The following is a 20,915-nucleotide window of genomic DNA, read 5'->3' on the forward strand; positions in this document are numbered from 1 at the left end:
GGTAAACAGTTCCATGAATCGATAATTAAGCTAAAAGACTTGCGGATCGAGAGGAGCCAACACCATTCATAATGTGTTCAAACTTACTTTGCCACTTGATGGACTTCTCATTTTGACATCAATGGAGCCAGGTTCCGGCAAAGGACTTGCTTGGCATCCGTATTAATGCCAGTGACTGTCAATATCTTTTGACATTTTGCAATTTATCTGCTTACACAGCAGAAATTAATGCCACAAGTGGAAAAACATTAAAGCTTGTAAAAAGCTTGAGGTAGAAGGCAAAAGAAAAGGAAAACCCCCACGAAGGAAAAAATAGATAATCAAGAAGGGGAAATGACGGCATGGTTGACATTGGAGCCCATTTTTCCATGCCTTTTGTTGTACGTGGGAAAGGTTACAAAATTGGCCCAATGGCGTGGAAATACAAATAAATTGAGCTCTAGAAATTGTTGAGAAAGCAAAATTTTCCGTGTGCAAAATATTCTAAGAAATTAATGATGGGTGGATGGGTTCTTAGGGTTTTTTTGCAACTGAACTATAGAGGAACTATATCTTGCGGCTAATAAAAACAATGACCATAGATATGCATATGTAGAAGAGCCATTCCATGGTTTGTTTTCACTCTCTGTGCATTTTTAACTCTGTCCTTCACAAAGTCTGCCGCAAGAAAAGTCAGCGGCCAGCCTCCTCCAGTTACAACATTTTTCCTTTAAAGAGTACAACCTGTACTTTGCGTGAGTGAACTGAGGTAGAACGACTCGTTGATTTTGTTACAAATAATTTAAATCTATGTCAACGCAACGTGATAATAATTCATTTGTGCTTTTCGTCACAGCTCCGTGACAGCTAATCAGCGGGGCACGGCGGCGTGGCTAAAAGACAGACAGACAAAACAAGCGACAGCCGCACAGACGGAGGGGCAGGGCAGGAGAGATGTAAATAGCCAGGAATGAATATTTTGAAAGATGGCGTCATGGCTGGCCGACTTCCCTTGCCGAAGGCAGTTGTGCTCTGATTTGGCTGACACTCGCGTACTGTTTCTAGTGGCTTGTTCCCATTGTGGTTGCATTTAGCATAATCAACGCGGTCGTTCCCTGTGATTATTCATTGTTGCTGTCTTTAACGCATTGATTATTAAATGGAATATGATTTGATATCACGGGACACCATCACTGGCGATAAAATGGCTTTAATTTGATTAGTTTTCATTTTTATCATAGAATGCTGAGGCTCCCAGCATCCATGCCTTTATTGAGGTTGTTTTCCCGCCTCTGCCCACATAAACCCATAAATGACTAAAAAAATAAATAGATTTATTGTTTTCGCTTGAATGGGGATTCGGCGGATACTTGACATTATCATTATTGCTGCCATTGCGCTGGGTGTTATTTTGAAATCAATTAATTTGGAGCACTTTGTGGAATAACACTCTGTGTTCACGTGTCGGTTTGTGGTGTTAAAATGTTGAATATTAATTAGACAGGATTGTATTAATTAAGTTTTAAAGTATACTTTAATTGGTAGTTAAACTATTTATATTATGTTATACATTCTTTTCATGAGATAATTTTCAATTATTGGCTGTATCCTCTTATTCAGCTTAGAGCAGAAATGAACCCCGCCAGCCGAGAGTTTCTTGGGTAGTGCATTTCGCTGTGCATCTCTATATAATTCTTAAAGAACAAAGCCCCACGAAATGCTGTGCGAAATATCGAACATTTTCGTTGTCAACTTGCTTGTAAAATCTAGTTGGATGTCAAAAGGATAATGAGACGGGGGCTTGCTGGTGAAATGGATAAATTCCAGAGAGCTTTGCGCTTACCCGCTTGGAAAATCCGCTTAAGGCGTGTATTGTATTTGAATAATTTCTTCTTTCATTTTTCGGGAGGCCAATGACTCCAAAAAACAAGCGAATAATAGACAAGGCCATGCGAAGGGGGCTCCAAAAGATGTTTAAGGATTCTTCAAAGCATTAAGTACCCAAAGCATTTTAGGGGCCAAGTTTGGACTCGGGCAATGTGAATTGGGTGCGAAATACCAGGCAGGGATTACCTTTAAAGCGAAATTGTACCATTTGTTTAGAAGCTTTTGCTTATTAGAAGAATAAGTTTAGATTTAGATGCTGATTGTGATTTTGCTTGTATTTTTTATATTTTAATTAGTTTAATATCCGGGAAAGGCAGTGCCTCCCAGGGCCATGATGAAGCCCAAAGTGAATATAAACATGAGTATGGTAGGGACCAGGCCTCCCAATAGCTGCAGATGATGGTGAGGTGGCGTTAGGTGAGGCAAGTAGCCACTGCCCAGCAGATACTTACAAACTGATAAGGTCTAATGTTGCCCCAGCCGGCAACAATTGTGTTCGCCGATGTGCTGTTTGGTAGCAGAAACTGATTGTGCAATGCAGTGCCAAAGGGTACAGCAAACTTCTTACCCTACAAGAAAGAAGAAAATTGCATTTATGATTCCGATATGAAGTCGTGTACTCACGGCTCCAAACATAATGGGAACAGCGTGCTTGGCCAAAGTGGTGGCTGGTGCTAGGGCTGTCATTAGAGTTCCCAAAAACGATCCATAAACCAAGGACATGCCTCTGCCCATTTTAAAATCTGCCGCCGAGTCAGCCAAGTAATCAAAGAAACCGGCATGCAGACCACTGTACACAAAGCTGAATCCGGCGGCCAGCATAAATATGTGTCCCCACGGAGTATTGGAGTTCACCGCCTTCCAGCCCAGCAGCGATGGTGCAGTGCCCTCCTTCTTGGGCTGGCGACACATGTAGTATTTGCAGAACAAATAGTTGGCAGGAACGGCAAAGAACAGAATGCTCATTCCAATGACAGCGACGGATGCCCCATTAGCTGTCGTCTTGCTTATGGTATCCCAGCCATCCATGAAGCGAGGCTTTCGCGTCATCATCAGCAGAAACGTAATAAGAACCAAAGTGAGCGACAATTTGGTGTGGATTGTCCAGGGACCCATTTTCTCGCTCTTATCGACCATGGCCTGTTTGATTCCAGCCCTATTTCCAGCGCCCTCGGCCAGCTCCTGCTTCACACTGCCACCGACCAGTCCCAGGAACATAATGTTGATCCACACAATCAAAACAATCAAGCTGAGAATCATTGGAACAATCAAAAGTACCAGAAAGCTTTCGGCGCCGGCCTTGCCCTTCAAATTCCTGTGGGAGGGAGCAGGTAAACGATTTTAGTTACTCACAGAAGACTGACAGACAGACGGTGTATAAAAATACACTTCTTACACGTTGAAAAGATCGATTAGAACTCCGTTTGGATCCTGCATTGGCGAAATCATGGCACCCAGGCTGGCAGCATAGCAAACAGTTAAGTAAATGCCCACTGCAGGACGTGAGGGATAAGGTTTGCTATGGGAAGGATGCATCTATAATTTACATATTTAGGCAGTTGTTCCAGAGACTTACGATCCGCGCTCGTAGGGCTCTTCGTCGGAGTACATTCTGGCAATGCCAGCCTAGAAGAGGATCGTTTGAGCCTTTATACTCATATATTTTAGTATCAAACACTCACTTCATTGAATTCATTCATTACAGCTAAAGCAATCTTCATCCAAAAAGCCGACATGACTGTGGAGTTAACAAAAATGGAGGACACCGCAGTGGCAATAACCAGAAATAGCTGAAGACTGCAGGGGGAGGAGCTTGTAAGCACAAATGCACTTCTTTCGTTGAATTTTCTTACATTCTTATGTTGCCACCGCAAATTTTAATGACCAATATGCCGAGACGATCGCTTAGCTTCGAGCTGTCCATCACGACGCCCAAAAACACGCTGCCATATGTCAAAAATATCAAATCTGTATAGTACGAATTGCTGACAGGCCCCGAGCCGGCGATGCCGAAGACGGGCACAAAAGTAATATAGATAAAAGCTGTGGCTCCTTGCGCCATAACATTGAGGATGTAGTACAGATATAGACATATTGTAAGGTAGATAAACCGAGCAACCTATCGAGAGTTCAACTCAATTTGAGGGATTGGCAGGAATGAGTACTTACCAATACATTCTCTGCCAGCAATATGGGTGCAAATATGAGAGGAATCAGCAAAATGAGAACCCCTTTGTAGTGATACTTGCAGAATAGTTTTCGATCATCTTGCTCTGCCAATGGCGAATCGCCAGGCTTGTACTCGGTGGCCTCACTTGGTAAATATATTTTATTTTGATATTTTTTTGAACACAAATTATTTATTTATTTACTTACGCCATTTGAAACAAAATTTGTGAGACTTAGTTTTGATGGTCTGAAATAAATGTATGGAATGATTTGTTAGGGAACACGATAGATATCTGATAGAATGATTTATAAAGGGCTGCTCAGGCAACTGAAACTTTGATTAGCTAAAAGTTGTGAATAGAAAAAGTACGATTACGTTTTCATTCGGTCATTCTATATGCAGTCATGGTCCTCGTTCACAGTATTATTGAGAGATTTTAGGCACTTTTTTGAAGTTTGAGTTTATGGCCGAGACTTGAGTAATCGCGGAGCCCATCTTATAGCGCGGAATGTCCCGTTTACTTATAACTAAATATTCATTTAAATAAAAGTACTTACGTGTATACACAAATTACTCCGATCTCTTACTGCCTCTACCCACTTTCTTGCCGTGTTTAATTAACTTTCGCAGTGGAACTTTAAAACGATAAAACTTTTGCGAGATGCCTTTAGCCCCTTTTGACTTCTTCCACCAAAAACCCAACTACCAAAACAGAAAACAATTAAACTTCTGAACGCCCGCACATATTACAGCACCAAACTCGTCGCCGTGGCCCCGACTGATGGCTTTTGGAACTGCATAAATGTTTGGCTTTGATGCCGGAACAGCACGACAGTGAAAACAAGAGTCCTGCGCTCGTCCTGTTCTGCTCTGTCCTGCAGAGGGGTGACGTGTTGTGTTTGTCTGTTGCTTCTACCTTGCTTATTATAGCCCTGCAGTGATTTTCGCCAGAGCCAGAAGAATGACAAACCGCTGAAACTTGCAACTTGCCGTGCTAATGATTAATTCTCTTTGACCGAGTTGGCTCTCGTGAAAACTCATAAATTCTGACAGGAAAAACAGAAAATACCACAAAACCACAAAATAAATATGCTAAAATTATCAAAAATGCAATTGAAAAGAACGCAAAGTGCTATAATTTAAATTACATTTATTTTATCACTCAAAGAAATTAATAATGTTTTAAAAATTAAATCCTTATTTACAGCATACTAATAAAAGGTTATAGAACGCAGCAATAGAACTTCTTATTGCAAACAAAAATGCACCCGGCTATATTTTTGAGCAATTTACTGATGCCAGAAATGGCATAATAAGCAAGTCCGCGCTTTAAAAATATTGTTTTTGCTTCAGCATTCTATTAGTGCAAATCGATTAAATTATTTAAACATTTGAGCAAGCAGCATTTGGCGGGGACTGTGCAAAACCTTTATCAATTAGTGCAAATTGCGTTTGTCTGTAAAATATTTGCACTCAATTAAAAGAGAGGCATAGCATGTGAGTGCGGATAATTATGATTTAATTTAAGCGACTCAACTGCGAAAAATTATGCGTGCAAACACCCCGCACCGCGACACACACACACATCCACACCCACACCCACAGACCACGCAACCACACAGAACGGCTAATCGGGCTTTCGCCTCGCATTCGTCCGCTTGTTCGGGAACGAGGGAGTTTCGCTGTTGACCATCGTAACCGTAACCAACGCCACTTGATTTTGCGGAGGTGGTAGGGGCAAAAGGCCGTTACATATGGTATGTGTGTATTGGAAAAGGGTGGAGAAGGGGAAAGGGTAAATAATGACGCGTTTGCTTGCTTATCCGCTCAAATGTACACTGGCCTGCTCTGCGCACCTTTATTAATTACCACTTTAAATGCTTATGATCCGGCAAGTGTCAAAAAAGGGTTGAGTCATTTAGGTCATGTAAGTGTGTAAATCAACGTAAACTCACTAAAATATAACAAAATTCAGTTTATTCTTTCTTACGATGAATATACACATTTTACATAGTTACATATCGTTTAAGCGTAATGGAAACCTAAAATTTAGCATTCATTTAAATTAAACTCTGCGCTTTTAATTGCCTTTTGCGTATACAGAGGATTTCAATCTATTTTCTATAATCATATGATAGCCTGTTAACATTAATGAGAATTCATTTAAATTAATTTCAGGTGTGGCTTATCAATTTTCAGAATTAATAATATCCAAAATATAATAGCTTCGTTCCCAAATTAACAAAACAATTTATTTTTATGTGTTAAATGATCATTAATTACACACATTATTTAATTGTGGCGTGGTGCAGCCAAGTCAGTGTTCTAGCTATATTTTTCCATAATATTTAAAGCTATGCATTTCTGCCAAATAGAAAATATGAAGAACTATGCAAATTTTCGATAGCCTGAATGTCAGCTGTTTTAACTATATTAATATAATTATGTCTATATTCTCTTTTCTTTTTAGCATAACCAATTGAGGTGATTGCATTTAATTTATTGATCAAAGTCTTTACTGGTTAATAAAACATATTTACATTAAACACACAAACTACGCAATGGTTTCCTTATTCTGTATGGTCTGGATTGTGTGTTTTTATTACTTCTTAGCTATGTACAATAAGTATATTCAAATATCCACATAAAAAATTACTTATCATGATTCAGACAGAGCTTGCCCAAGGTCTACCCGCAGCTCGCTGATCGCTTGCGGCTTAAAGGCGACTACTGCTATACAATAGTGGATATACTCGTAGTTGATATGCAGAATGGATAAATTCGATAGAGAACAGTTGCAGCAGAGTAGCCATCGCACAACTGAACTGGCAGCCAACGCCATGAGGAGAACCATTCGAGTGCTCCCACTGCTGCTGGCTGCTCGCACACCTTTACTCTTCTGCATCGCGGCGGGGCTTTCATCTGAGGGCGAAAGAGAGAGACAAACCAGATGCACGTTGCGAATCACCCCACACGCATATTTAATACTCACCATGGATGACATTCACCACTACACTGGCGGCCTCCGCTGTGGTCGGCATGCACGTATAATTGCCCGTGTCAAGCAGTTGTGCGTTGGCAATGCGTAATCTATAATGCATTGAAATTAAGTGAGTTTGAAACATAAAACCACTGTACATTGTGCACTTAGGTGCTAAACAAAAATCCTACACTTTAAATCATTATTGGTGGGCTTGCAGTTGGTAACTAAACTGCTTACCTGCTCTGTAGCTTCTCTGCCAGTGTGGATTCCATGGAGATACGCTGCAAATCAATGGCCGCTTCATTCGGATGGGCAACAAATGGCGTTAATATGTAGGGGCCGCGATACCAGTATATTGGCCCAATGTCATGTGCCGATGGCGTTGGCTGTTTCACCAGGCATGTGAGCGTTATGACGCTGCCCACTTTGACGTACAAGTCCGTCGGACCAGCAATAATCGCTTTGGCATCTGGCGGCGTCACTGCAGTTTGGCATGGAACATCGGAATGGAACATGCACAGAATTAATTATCAAACCAATTGTAGGTGTTCTCTGCATCTCGCACACCTCGGCTAGGTGGCAAGCCAACGGCAGATGCATCATGCGTCTAATCATTCGTCTGGCCAACGCATATTTCAATAGCTGTGTCCCAGATTTCAGACTGCTGCAAGCGTGTGCCAAAGAAAAGCTTCAAGGTGCCACGTCAAAATATCATTGATTATAATTGGGTCAGGAGCATTGAGCAGACTGATCTCACAGTTATTGTGAGTCAGCCAGGACTGGTGTTCAAGGATGCTCAGATGCGAAGTTGCCATGCTAGCCCATTGCCATAGCGAGCAGCTAAATTAGTTTTTTGTACAACACGAGTGTGTGTATCTGTTTTCTAACATCACTACCACGAGTATGTTTTCGTTCGCTGCCACAGCTTCTGCAGACAGAGACAAATGTGTAGCTGGCTCGTTACACGCACTGAAATCAGGGCTAATGTTTTTCAGTGCCTCCACCGCTAAGAGCGGGCACAGAAGGCAGTCAGCAAAGTCAAATATTGACATTGTTAATGATGTGCGGGGCTGGACTGGCCGCAAGGACTAGGTGGGGCATTCAGGCATTAGAGCGGATTTCAACACGCCCAAAAAACAGTTTAGCACGGTGGAGGGAATGGCAGTTCAGTGAGTTAGTTAACACGGCATTAGGTTGTTGTTCATTGGCACTGTTTGGATAGTATCTTTAAGGCTATCGATTTGGAGTTGGACAGGATAAACATACATACATAGGAAAGGGAAAAGAAAGAAAGAAAGGAAGAGTTAAAGCATTGTATCACTCACCTATGACATTCAGGCGGAATGCCATGGAAATCTTTGGCTCCGTATTCACTTGGCACTCGTAGATGCCGCTGTCGCGTGGCTGAGCGTATTTTACATGCAATGTCCAATCCTTGGAGTCGGCGGTGCGAACAACCTGCGCACAGAGGGAGAGAAAGGCAAAACCCATAGAATGAACGATAAATCGTAGTTGGAGGCGAAACGTCCTTGGGCGAATTTAATCAATGCATTCAAGTAACTGGCCCGAATTGCATGCGAAATTAAGCTGACTTGGCTGACTTGGCTTACACACAGACGATCCCAGGTCGGGCTGGAGGGCATTTAATAAGCCAGCAGGGGGAGGGAGTTGGGCGGGGGGAGACTAGCTTACGGATACTCACCTTGAAACGCTCATCGGAGGTGTAGGTCAAAACGCCCGCAGTCAGGATGTGCAAATCGCGTTTCCTTATCCAGGATACCTGTGGGAAAATAAAAAAGGGACACCAAATGCTGTTAAGTCCATTTTTAAAATTGCTTTCAGTCCTTCCCTCCAACTGCTCTGGAACTACGAAGCGAACTTGGAGCCGTAAAGTAAAGGCACGAAAATTTAATAAGCAGCCAACTCTCAAAACTGCTAAGACTCATCGCAAATACTGTCTGACCTGACCTCCTAAGCGTCAGCCCTAAAGATATAAAGTAAATCAGTTTAACTTGCAAAATTGTTTACACATTCGTTTGTATTCGTGTTGATTCATTACTGGAACTCACAAATTGGTCCATAACTTTAATTAAAGAATGGATTTGCAACGAAATTAATTCCAACTGGCAAGACGGCAAACGCAGAAAAGGCATTATTCGAGCCAGAAAGAATTATTTGTCAGCAGCTTAAAGTTGCCAAAAGCATGCAAAGCGAGGCGGAACGTGGTGAGCCGCGTTCAAACGCGTCTCTGAAAAGCACTGGAACTGCCGCTGCAGCGGCCAAAAAGTAATCTCGCAGACTGCCTCAGGCTACCAAAACTTTTTAATGTCCTAAAATCCACAAAAAAATTACGGGAGACGTGAAAAACATTTAAAAAGTCGAGACTAAAAGTGTCGAAGTGGCACAAAAAGACATCCATTTTAGATGTGGCAAATGGATTAAGGCGGCCAAAAGGTTTGCGATGATAAATCAGGTACAGTTTCTACTAGTGAATATGAATTATAATGATGGCGGACGTGATACAAATTCCTAAACTACTGCAACTACAATATAGCGGATCAGATGTTAATTCTGATGATTGTGGGAAACACTTTCTACTTTAGGGTACACAATACCCTTGAAATCTATGATCAACTGAGTGTGAAAGCGAAAGGGAAAACAGAAACGAAAAATCATACAAAACGAACACAAACAAAACTCATAGAGAAAACTTAGCAGAGGTGGATGAGAGGGATTAGGGATGGAGACTCAAACTTTGTCATTTAACCAGAAAAACAAGGGTAAAAGTTGTAGTTGGAAGCGGAACAGCAGAAGAGATACGGGAAGTTGTGCAAACTGCAAAGAAAAAGTTTACGCTAAGTTGATTTTCAGCTTGACTAGCGATCCAAATATTTTCCTTAAAAATGCATTGAGAGAGAAATGTGCAGCAGAAAACCTCTTCCTTGATGAGCTGGCAAATGCAATCATTGGTTTCACTCACCGATTTATCTCCCAAATGGTCCACCCGGCAGTTGATGGTCGCCGTGTGTCCCGTTCGGGCTGTTATATTTCTAAGCATGCCAAAGTCAAAAGTGGGTGGCGGATAGTTAGACTCATCTATTCCCGGCTCATCGGGCTCCGGCTCCTCATTCACGGCATTGTTCAGACGAGGCAAGTGATTTCTGTTATGGAAAAGCGAGGCAATGTAGACATAATCACTTTCGATAGACGACTCTGGCGAAGAAATCGGTGAAAAGGAGTCGATGACGCTATTGTCTGTGGATTTGGCTGAAAATATGCAAAAGAAAAACAATTAGTGCAAAATAATATCATCATTATCAATCTATAAGAACAGCTGATTTGTAGCAAGGAAACAATATATAATAATATATCGCAGTTGACTGTACCGGTCCAGAGGAGTCCCAGTTTGTCCACACAAGCCTCAAAACCTTGCGGTGCGCGTGCCTTGTGTTTGCATTTTTCAATAACAACTTAAAAGTCACAAGCTGGGGCTTAAGGTACATGCATGCAAAGACAGCAAAGGAGCTTTTGAAATGTTCATTAAGCAGTTCGTTAACTCTCAATCGTGGAGGATTCTTTTTTTGTCTGTCTGTGTCGGCAGCTTTTCCCCGGCGGATAGTGGGTGTGTGGGAAAGCAACTCTCGAGCAAAAGTAGTGACGCATTTGAACGCATCAAAACGTTCCTTCTCGTTTTCTTTTCTGTTGGTATGGTATTTTTTTTAGCGAAGTAGAAGCGTACATACACAGATCTCAACTTGTGCCAGTGGCCAGCGGAACACTTTGTTTCTATACACATTTCTGAGTCTCATTGAAGCTGACTCTGGCCAAAGCAAACGGCCTCGGGTCAGGAAATCTCTGCTAAATAGACTCTGCAGAGATGGCCTAAGATTGGACCCTCAACAAGTAATACTCGTATTCATGACTGGAGTTGTGTTTAAGTAAAGATGCCCGCACAGGCCCCGGGATATTGGCAGATGTCTCGTTTACATGAAACGTGTGTCAGGAAGTATGTACATTCAAGCATCGGAAAATTAGCTGAACGCGTGGAGTTTTAGAAGCAGAGAGTGGGTAGAGTTGATCCTTTTATTCATATGAGTTCATTTAGAAAAGAAGTTCCCAAAATTAAAATGAATCCAAGTGTAAGTTAAGTTTCAATAGTAATGTTCGACAACATAAAGTTCTGGTGCTGCTGCCGAAATTTAAAGTTGATAACAATCTGCTTTCCCTCACAAGTCCATTGATTGGAGCTGCCACATTCAATTCCGACTGAGTCTGGTCTGAGCTCTTTGGACCCATTTGTGTCGGCATCGAAATGCATAAATATTTACGACTATTAGTTTTTACTCGGCCTGGAAGTTTTTGGAACTTTTTCGATTAGCTGCAAGCTCACTTCGACTCGCACAAAATTAGCATATCGATGGTACCAGAAAAACAGATTCCTAGTGGGGAGTATCGCGATGAGGCGCCAAACAATATAATTAAAATAAATTGTTAGTACATAAACCTTGGCGCTTAAATTACTTTGTCCAAAGGTTTTCAATATTTAATGCTAAATTTATATGAGAACAATTTTACTTTATTAATATGAATATGAAAAAATATGTAACTTTGAACAGAATTCCGGAAAATCATGAGACCCGTAGGAATCTGTCTAGATGAACAGACATCCAAGTCTGGGATTGTGCCCAATGGATATTCATTATTTATGTAACTCAACGAAACACCTAAAGCCAACCCAATCCAAAGCTTTTAAACAACAAAAGGGGCTCGAATCTATTATTACTTCGAAGCATTCTCATTTTGTACCCGAAATGATTGAACTTTTTGAGGAAACTCTAACCTAGACCAAAAGACGATCCATTATTTAGGGATTGTGTTTATGTATTTCAATTTGTTGTGCGTAGTATTTGGTTGGACGTTGGGCTTGGCGTTGAAAAAGTTTCCGTGCTTTATGCTGAGAGCAGCTTTCACGGCCTTTAAAGCATCTGCCAGCAGAAGCTCTCGACGCTGAGTTGCCTGCACACCTGCACAGATGTAACGGGTGCAATCAAATAAATGTACATTTATTTACATAGTTAGGAGAACATTACATTTGAAAGTACACAAATTCGATAAATAGGTAAATTCCTCACTAAACTCTACCTTAACTTTCGGCAAAATGTTCCACATTTTGCCTCTCTGTTTGATTTCTACTGAGCAACTGGCATACATTCAGTGCCCTTAAAATACACAACAAAGACGATTTTTTATCGCGTGTGCATCAGTTTCCTGCACAATGTTCCACAGTCATCTGCAGCTATTATAGAAAACATATTATATATTGGCTCTGGGTAGAATAATGGCTAGCAATTTGTTAGGTCTGCTTCGAGGCCTGGGTCCCTGTCAGACAATGAAATATTCTCCATAAAGTCGCACTCGTGCCTCGCGTTTGTGTTCGTACGAGTATATTCCCCTAAGCACCCATCAGTTACAAGTGTGAACAATAAATTGTCATCAGCTCGGCTCGACTTTGCTTAGCTTATTTCTTTTCAGTCAGACCAGAGCCGTTCTTCAATTTAGGCGGACTTCAGTGCTGTGTGGCCGGGGGTGGCACAGTCTGTTCCAAAAGTGTACACACACAAAGCGGAAGCCAAAAAAAATCATGTGAAGTTTCTCATTCGTTTGAAGCTGACATTTATGGCACACATGGCTCCAGCCACTGGTTTTGTATGCGCTTTTCGAGGTGATTCTAATCAATTTTTGTTGTTCTCTCTTGTTCGCTATGGCAAAGAAGAATATTGACAATAAATAGCATATGACATTCATAAAGATGCAGAAAATATATCAATCATAGTCATATTTTCGAGCTTAAAATATAAATATAAAGAAAAATGCGGACAAAGACACGTTCTGCAAATTAAAGTCAACTGGGAGCCGTCATTATGTCGGGGTTCACTTTCGCTTTCACTTTCACCCTCGCTAATGTGTTATGAGAGAGCCATCCTCTGAGGGCGTCTTCCTCTCTTCCAAAGGGGGCGCAAAGTGTCCTGAGTGCTAGTTAGAGTGTCTTGAAGCAAATATGTAGGTCGTCACACAAACACACGAAGTCACACTCCAAGGCGGCGGCTTACATTGTAATCTGGAGAACAGAAAGGCCAGACAGAACGGCAGGCAAAGTAATAACCTCGGCATGCGGCTCAAATTTGCAGATATACTACCAGCCCAACCCATTATAATTAGGCGGCCACTTAGTTACGCGAACCCCTCCACATATTGTTCATAGATACCAGCTTCATATGTGTCATATAGGAGACCCCATGAGAGCCCAAAGCTTTTAACCTTACTCTGGGCTAATTCAACACAGTCCATCGGAATCTTACAGCGATTCACCTGTACTCGTAAAGGAACTTAATTGGAATGTCTCTGTACTTGATGCAAAGTCTGCAAAATTCAAAGAAAATTCACCATTTCGGACTCCTTACACCTTGCCCCATAAGACATCGTACGAGTATGATTATGGGGGGGTGTATTACATATGTACTATGTACGATGTATCTTATGTGAGTATTTCATTTCTCCCAAAGTATTCTTGACGTTTTGCCCTGGGACTGTTTGTAGGTTGAAGCGGGAGGGGATTATATTTATTTTTTCTCTGGCATTCCCTCCCGCTGGAGCTCAGCTCCCTGTCGCTGTATTAAAAGTTTCAGCATTAAGCAAATTGCGCCTTAGACTGGCCAGGCCAAAGGCCATTTACCCTAATTTCTTTCTTTGCGTAATCCTTGTCGCCGCTTAGCTAATTATATCACGCCTCCACCAACTTCTGACAGGCAAACGTGCTAGGCCAATCATCGCACATTTGACTCCTTCAATCTGCTACAATCTTCGTACGTGATTGCCACAAACTCTTTGTTATTGATTAAAAGTTAACAAGGTTCCTGCTTGTTTTTATCCATTATCACCATATATTCTCAAGTAAATCAGTTCATATTTCCTATAATCCCATAAGTCAAGATCAATTACCTTTGTGCGGCGACTCGTCACTGAGGAGACATGTACTTAGATCCCTGCATTTGTTTATGCTTTCCTGAGTAGCTTTTATCAGATGGTTTTTTTACTCCTTCACTGAGACTAAATATGGCAATATCGGATGACAGTATTAACAGCAGAACGAATTTGTTTTGTGTTTATCCATAGAAAATACTTGGCTGCTAATTCACTTGTCAGCTGAGCAAGCATTTCAATTCTGATTACGTGTCGAAAATCGTTGGAGCGGGTACGAGGGATTCGATTGGATTGGAAGGGCTGTGCGAGACTTTAATGAATAATCGTAGAAGCGACAATAAACAAGCCACAGGCCCAGCGGATAGGAAGAGGGGAAGTACTTGGGTGCCGGATCAAATCACTGCACACCATGAATAATTCGAGTAGTATAAACAAATAGAGAGCCAGCTGACGGTGACGACGTTCAGCAACTTCAGTTCAGTGTCAGTCCTCAAACGAATTCATTCGCTAAATTGGAACCAACATGAACAGCATCAACTACGCGGTGGAGTTCGACCATGATGAGAACATACTGGAGCACTGTGGAACTGCGGTAAGCATTGGCATTGACCCAAACAGAATGATCTCTCAACTGCCAGAGCCAACTCTCATTTCAGTCCCGTCTATCGGAATGCTTGGCCAGGCTCATCTTAGATGGTGAGGGCTCCCAGCCTCACCGGCAGAAACTTCTGCTCTACAAAGCGCAAGCTGAGTTTCTGGACTGCAATTTCGACATAGTCAATTACTATGCTGAGAAGGAGGAGTTAATCTTCAAGATCGCCTGTGAAATCAAAGGAATTGAATGTGATTAGTTGTTGAAAAAGGAGCTGCAGGATTGCCTTGGCTTAGCTTTGCCACTCGATGCTGAGAACAATAAACAATAATGTGGCAGGCAAGGAATATTGGTTGTAATGTGACTGGTATGCTGACCGGGTCAGTCGTACTTAGGAGTTATATTGTCAGCCTGAATGCTTCGATTATTGCGTTGACAGCAATATGCCAGGAAGATCATTTTGAGGAATTCAATAAATGGGCTCATCAATGCCAGTTGTGGTTCACTCGAAACTATCAAATTTTAAACATAAAGAGTGCTTGGGGAAGGATTAAGCTCATGTGGCGCTGGCTGCTGTTGTTCATTCGGGAAAGAGTAATTTTCCTTTTTCGTTTGAATCAAATTGAGCCGACAGCCAGTTAAGTTAACCTGTCGTGGGATGTACACAATGTTAGACAGAGAATTGCTCATTTGTGATTAAGTCATAGGGTTAGGCACTCAATTTTAGACACTCATTGCTCCCTGTCCAACTTCATCAACGCTTGGTTAAAGGTGTCGGAAAACCAACTTCTGGAAAGAGGAATTCGAAATCTTTTAGTACAGCATACGCAGAATGTCACTCACTCTCACTCCGCTGATGAAATGTAAGACAAATCGATGGCACAATCGAACTCTTAGCAAATAAATGTGAGAGCACATCGATCAATGGTGCTCGAATTAAATTCGCAGAGAACTCATCTACCTCCTCAACACATACCTCAACAGGGATAAGCCGGAGGTAATTAAGCAACATTCGCTCGTACGTGCAAGGAGCTCCCTCGAAGGCCCAAGGTATTAATAATGTCACAAAGTTGCGCTCCAAAATTTATTGAGATGCCGACGACGCGTCGTGTCGTTCTAGCTCGGCCCTGCCCACCACACCACGCCCTGTCAGCTGGCTGTCACCAGGCAGCAGGATTCTGTTTGACTGTTACCACTCCATTAGCCAGGGCCCTCAATTCAAGGGAACATTGCGCCTGACGGCTTGCCGTCCAGAATTTGGATAATCTATTTACAGCGCGGCATATGGGAAGTATGATTAAACTAACACAAATCAAGCTCAAGAGTTAAGTTAAAATCATCAAAATCAAATCATCATTGCGTTTGAATCTTAATATTTCCTTAATATTTACAGAACGTTTGGGTATACGCCAAATATATAAGAAAGTCAGTTGTAGGATATGTTTTGGTTCTCAAAGCTCAAAATTAGATAAGACACTTACGAGTATCTACGCTTGAGACCCCGAAACAACAAATTCCCAAACGTATCCTTTGACGTTGTGGCCTGGCTCTCGTTCCCCCGCAGCTCACGACAAAGCCAATCATTCAAGCGTGAATCGCGTGGGGGCCGGGAATAAAGGGGATATGAAATTGGTGTTCCGTTCCGTTCCCTCACTGGCTGTTTGCTGTGCAGGGCAATTAATGAGGCGCATATTCCTTAAGTGCCGCCCAATTACACTGAGTTCGATTACAGAGGAAACAACTGTTGCTCAGTACCATGCTCTGTGTTCTGTGTCCTTTGCTGCACATTGCCAATAGCAAAAACCTATTCCAGTACAAGTTGAACATTACATATGTACATATGTATGTATGTATGTATGTATGTAAATACAGGGTGACTCTAGTTATGCTTGAAAATATACCGGTATGGAAAATACCAAAAAAAAAAAGTAAGAGTGGGAGTGAAATGTGTATTTAAAAATATGTCTGGTTTTAGCTTGTTTGTTTCTAGCTGTTCTAACTCCGGTTGACGGATAGTGCATACAAATGTATATAAATGTGTATACACATATATGCTACACTCAATACTAATCATGTTTGAGAATGCAGCACAAAAATCTATTTTTGGTTCCTAGACGTATTTGAGTAAACTTGTTTTGAAGTCCCAATTCAACATCAATCCATTTTCACCATCTGACAGGCAACGTTTCGAAAGGGAAGCGTGAAATTGCATTTAATTGATTGCCTCAAAATAAAAATTTTAAACGGGAGCAGCCTTAGCAGTCTCTTGGTGCAGAACTGCCAAAGACATCAAATGTTAATCAAGAGGAGACGTACGAAATTACGTAGTGGGAAGGGGAGTCGAAAATAGGACGAAAGGCAGGAAAAGGCCGCAGGAAGCAGGGCAACAATGCAATTTCACTATAAGTTGAACGAACATTCGTGAGTTTCTTAATTGAAAACGAGCCAAGAAACGCGAACTTATGTAGGAGCAAGAAAATAGTCTCTTAAAGTTTGACTTGAAAACGTACATACATATGTATGTACATACAATGTACAGAGATATACACACATACATACATACATATATGAACATTCAAATACTTTAAGCTGGAACGATGGAAGGGAACGTTGAGTCGCGCGCTTTTTTAGCTGCCATGTCAAGGAACATAAAAGACGATCACTTTCTGCACTTCCCAATTTTAGAAGTCTGCAAAGTTTTTGTGTTGCATTGACAAAATATTTTAAATTGTACAGAAAAACAAACAAACAAGACAAGAATTCAATAAGCACAACATACTCGTACTCGAAATGGCAAATGTTTAAGAAACTTTCTGGACGCGCTAATTGAAAATGTCTGGAAATGTCATCAGGGATAACTTTTTCAAAATTGCAAATGAAAGAGAAGCAAACAGGTGAGCCAGAGAGCGGGCATATCAAAGACAATATTTGTACATTGTACATACAAATGTATGTATGTATGTATGAACATACATATGTACATACGTATGGTTTGGTGCTGATTTAGGCTAGTTGGCGACTGGCTGGGAGGAGAAGTACGCGTACAGGGAAGGCTCGTTTTGTTGGCGAATGTCAACGGGACTGCGAGGCGCGTTCAATCACATTTCTAATTACCAAGTTCCCCGAGGTAATTAACTTTTCATGCATTACACAAATTACACAAACAATGCGAGCGCCGCACCGAGGCTTTATCAACTCAATTACGGGGAGAGAAGCTCGCTCCCATCTCCCATCTCCCGGTCCGAATGTGTCGCAGAGATGCTTTTGGGGGAGATAACCAACCAAATAAGCTTTGTTTGTAATTTGGCCCAATGGTTGGGGCTGTGACAGATCCCACTCCACTCGTATGCTCCCTCCGCTGCACAGAGCCTAGCATTTCAGCGGCACATAATCACGGGAAGAAGAAACGGGAAGCCGCAAAGGTTACAGTTAGTTCAGAAAGCTCAGAGAGCTGAGAGAGTTCAGTTAGTTCTAGTTTTTTTATCATTTTAGCCTTCCTTCTTCTATTTCCAGCTGCTCCTTTTCCTTATTTACATTGTAGCATATTCTACCATGCAATTTAGAATTAAATGGAGCCAGATTGTCCACTTCCTGTGAATTATTGACACAATAAATACTTCATAACATATGTCGCTTGTTACTAAAGTAAATAAAACAATCCATTGTACAAAGAACAAAGAAGGATGAAATGCACAAGGCAGGACAATAAGCGACTCAATGCAAAAAGCCAGCACCCATGATTTTTATGAGCATGTGTTGAATTCCCTTATGTCCATGCAGCTGCGGCCGCTTTAATGGCCATTGCTGTACAAGTTTTCCCTAGAAATTGTAAAACGGATGAAATGACATTAATTCTTATCCCGCAACCGCATAAATTGATGCAGCTTCGGGGTCAGCTACAGCTGATATTCCAGGAAACGAGTAGAATGGTTCTGACAGCAAAACTTTTGGCCTTTGATAATAGTTTTCAACACTTGAGTCTATTTATAGACCGCACTTAAATGCTGCTTACGGCTCAGTGCTCTATAATATTAAAATATAAAAGTATGATGTGATTTAAAGCATTTTTATTAGCAATTACCCATTGTACATAATTTTTAGCTTTAGATGGCTTTTAAGTCCCTTTAGGCACTGCTTTTACTACTACTCTGCTATCCTGCAATAAAATACATCAGCGAAACTTTCTTAATAGTCCCGAAATTGAAATAATTCATTAAATACGAATATTCACGCAGCTTTCACTTGACAAGTTTAATTGTGCGGCCAGTTTGTGAGGTCATAAAATCATTTTACGATCTAGATGCTGGCACAAAGGAGATCTTCAGCACCAACTTCCTCAATCAGTCACCTCTTTAGAGCACAGCCCAGTACTCCGACGCGCTACATTTTCTATAAGAACATTTTCTTGGGTAAGAAATTCTTCCATCGGGGTTTTTAAAAATCTATACCCACAAGGTGCCCAATGTGCTAAAGGAAAGCTGGGTTAAAATATTACCCACTCCAAGCAATAATACTCATACGAGTAATCATGAAACTCGCGACGCGTTCAGTCCCCAAGTGTGAAAACCGCAACCACAACAAAGAACTTTTAGACTTCAAACCAGAAGACAGGGACACAGTAAAATAAGGACAAATAACATAGCATAACCTCGCCTCCGAGTTACACATAGAACATATAGACATATGTTGATTAACATGAAGTATGCTCCAGCTTGTCCCTTTCCTCCTGCTTTTTCACGATTTAATTAAAGTCTACATGTGCTAAGTGGATTTTGCTTATTTTGCCTCGCAGTTTTGCTTCTGCTTGCAGCTAGCATTCGCTTTCCGCCTGCTGGGCATAATTGATTTAAGCATTTAATGCATTAAACATCAGTTAAAGTTAAAGTTAAAGTTATTTGACAATTCATTGTATGCTGCGCTACTGACAGCTTGTTGGCAATGCGGTGGATTTTGTAGTTGGGAGCTACACTGGACAAAAGATAGCAGCCTCAATGGCACTCCCTGAGGATCAGCAGTATATGATAGGCTTTGCGCTTATGCAAATATTATTTCCAATTACAAATGAGAATCAAATATGTCTACATACATATGTACATACATATGTACATATTACAACTCATGTATGTATGTGTGCATGCTTATGGTTGTGTTTACGGGAATGAGCATCAATATTTACGAATGGAACCACTTACATGATAACTCAACTCCTTGCCGGTTCTTGATTGCTTGTGGCAGTTGCTGTGCCTCCACTATGCTCGCCATACTCGTACTTGTCATAATTGCAATGATTAGCATTAAGGTGCAGCCTTTGCATATCCCGCGCATGGCCATGATCCTCGTCGATGCACAGATTGATTTTCTTTTGGTTTCTTCACCTCAACACTCACTTGGTTTCAATGATACCGAAAATTAGGCACTGTAAAGCAAGATGGAACTAGGTTAAATGTTGTTTAAGGTTGCAATATGTTTCATAAGTAGATACAAATGTACACAGAGAATGCATGGAGCGCACTTACGAGGAACATTAAGCCTTGTACTGGAACTTGTACTTGTCATTATCTAACACAATCACACGATCCATGTGGCTTTCAATTGGAACTGCTTTTTGTTATTGCCAAACACATCACTCAGACATTGAATCAATTCTGCCCGCACTTTCTGTTAGACAACAGCACAAATCAAAAATGCATTAAATCCGTTTGTATTTTGCCTTTCGACATTTTCTTTGCGTTTTCGCTTCAATTACGAACAATTCTGTAAATGTAAATTTCACAAGCGGCGAGACCCCGAACACGTGCGCTGCGAGCTGTGGGATATATCAACGGACTTTCCTGAATTCACAAGAAAATTGCCGTTGCTTCCTTTTCAGCGGCCGAAACATGTTTGTGTCACTCGGCAAACGAGTCCAAAACTTTTCCGTGCCGCTTTGTCCTGAACTTTATTTTCTTTTCCTGATTAAACTCACGAAGCCAAAGTTCGCCGCACTCCGAAAGTTTGTGAAAGCCTCGCTGAATAAGGGGCAATAAAGCTGTTGACGTTTGAGGAACTTTTAGAATGAGCTTTTATGCTGTTATATGCTTTCTGGAATCCTACTTGAACCAGAGTTATTATATTTTTGAATACCACAACCACCACAAAACCCCTGCTATTTTTGCCTTGGAAATATAAGTATAAAAATTTTGTGGCTCTAGCTCTTATAGTCTCTGAGAACTAGCCGACAAACAAGACGGACAGACGGACGGACAGACAGAAATGGCTCAATCGACTCGGCTATTGATGCTGATCAAGAATATATATCCTTTATGGGGTCGGAAACGTTTCCT

At 41.3% G+C, this 20,915-nt stretch overlaps 3 protein-coding genes across 3 annotated transcripts; 1 reads left to right on the forward strand and 2 right to left on the reverse strand.

The window, feature by feature from the left end:
- Positions 1-2,117: 2,117 nt before the first annotated feature.
- On the reverse strand, positions 2,118-4,357 carry LOC117901937 (protein I'm not dead yet). The gene is made up of 9 exons (XM_034812905.1): positions 4,243-4,357; positions 4,036-4,180; positions 3,720-3,985; positions 3,549-3,663; positions 3,443-3,492; positions 3,263-3,385; positions 2,491-3,181; positions 2,319-2,435; positions 2,118-2,256 (listed from the first exon to the last, which is right to left on the reverse strand). Exons 1-9 carry the CDS (start codon positions 4,245-4,247, stop codon positions 2,164-2,166), a joined length of 1,605 nt encoding a protein of 534 aa, XP_034668796.1. The 5' UTR covers positions 4,248-4,357; the 3' UTR covers positions 2,118-2,163.
- A 1,743-nt stretch (positions 4,358-6,100) lies between these two features.
- On the reverse strand, positions 6,101-20,290 carry LOC117900502 (hemicentin-2). Its single transcript, XM_034810893.1, has 8 exons — positions 20,109-20,290; positions 19,785-20,008; positions 10,000-10,286; positions 8,722-8,799; positions 8,345-8,477; positions 7,257-7,500; positions 7,029-7,126; positions 6,101-6,958 (listed from the first exon to the last, which is right to left on the reverse strand). The coding sequence occupies exons 2-8, from the start codon at positions 19,921-19,923 to the stop codon at positions 6,696-6,698; spliced, it is 1,242 nt and encodes a 413-aa protein (XP_034666784.1). The 5' UTR covers positions 19,924-20,008; positions 20,109-20,290; the 3' UTR covers positions 6,101-6,695.
- On the forward strand, positions 14,453-14,866 carry LOC117900503. Its single transcript, XM_034810894.1, has 2 exons — positions 14,453-14,592; positions 14,657-14,866. The coding sequence occupies exons 1-2, from the start codon at positions 14,524-14,526 to the stop codon at positions 14,849-14,851; spliced, it is 264 nt and encodes an 87-aa protein (XP_034666785.1). The 5' UTR covers positions 14,453-14,523; the 3' UTR covers positions 14,852-14,866.
- Positions 20,291-20,915: the final 625 nt, after the last annotated feature.

The sequence above is a fragment of the Drosophila subobscura genome, chromosome U, assembly GCF_008121235.1.
Source record: "Drosophila subobscura isolate 14011-0131.10 chromosome U, UCBerk_Dsub_1.0, whole genome shotgun sequence".
NCBI classification, from domain to species: domain Eukaryota; kingdom Metazoa; phylum Arthropoda; class Insecta; order Diptera; family Drosophilidae; genus Drosophila; species Drosophila subobscura.

What these genes read in the sequence shown, in the direction of transcription:
- LOC117901937 (XM_034812905.1), bottom strand. An exon ending in GAGCCCTACGAGCGCGGATC is followed by an intron (nt 3,386 to 3,442) that starts GTAAGTCTCTGG and finishes TCCTTCCCATAG; the next exon opens with CAAACCTTATCCCTCACGTC. An exon ending in CTAATCGATCTTTTCAACGT is followed by an intron (nt 3,182 to 3,262) that starts GTAAGAAGTGTA and finishes TCCCTCCCACAG; the next exon opens with GAATTTGAAGGGCAAGGCCG.
- LOC117900503 (XM_034810894.1), top strand. Translation starts at nt 14,524, where the DNA reads ATGAACAGCATCAACTACGCGGTGGAGTTCGACCATGATGAGAACATA. An exon ending in TGGAGCACTGTGGAACTGCG is followed by an intron (nt 14,593 to 14,656) that starts GTAAGCATTGGC and finishes CTCTCATTTCAG; the next exon opens with TCCCGTCTATCGGAATGCTT.
- LOC117900502 (XM_034810893.1), bottom strand. Translation starts at nt 19,923, where the DNA reads ATGGCCATGCGCGGGATATGCAAAGGCTGCACCTTAATGCTAATCATT. An exon ending in ACCATTTGGGAGATAAATCG is followed by an intron (nt 8,800 to 9,999) that starts GTGAGTGAAACC and finishes ATTTTCCCACAG; the next exon opens with GTATCCTGGATAAGGAAACG. An exon ending in AGTGGTGAATGTCATCCATG is followed by an intron (nt 6,959 to 7,028) that starts GTGAGTATTAAA and finishes TTTCGCCCTCAG; the next exon opens with ATGAAAGCCCCGCCGCGATG.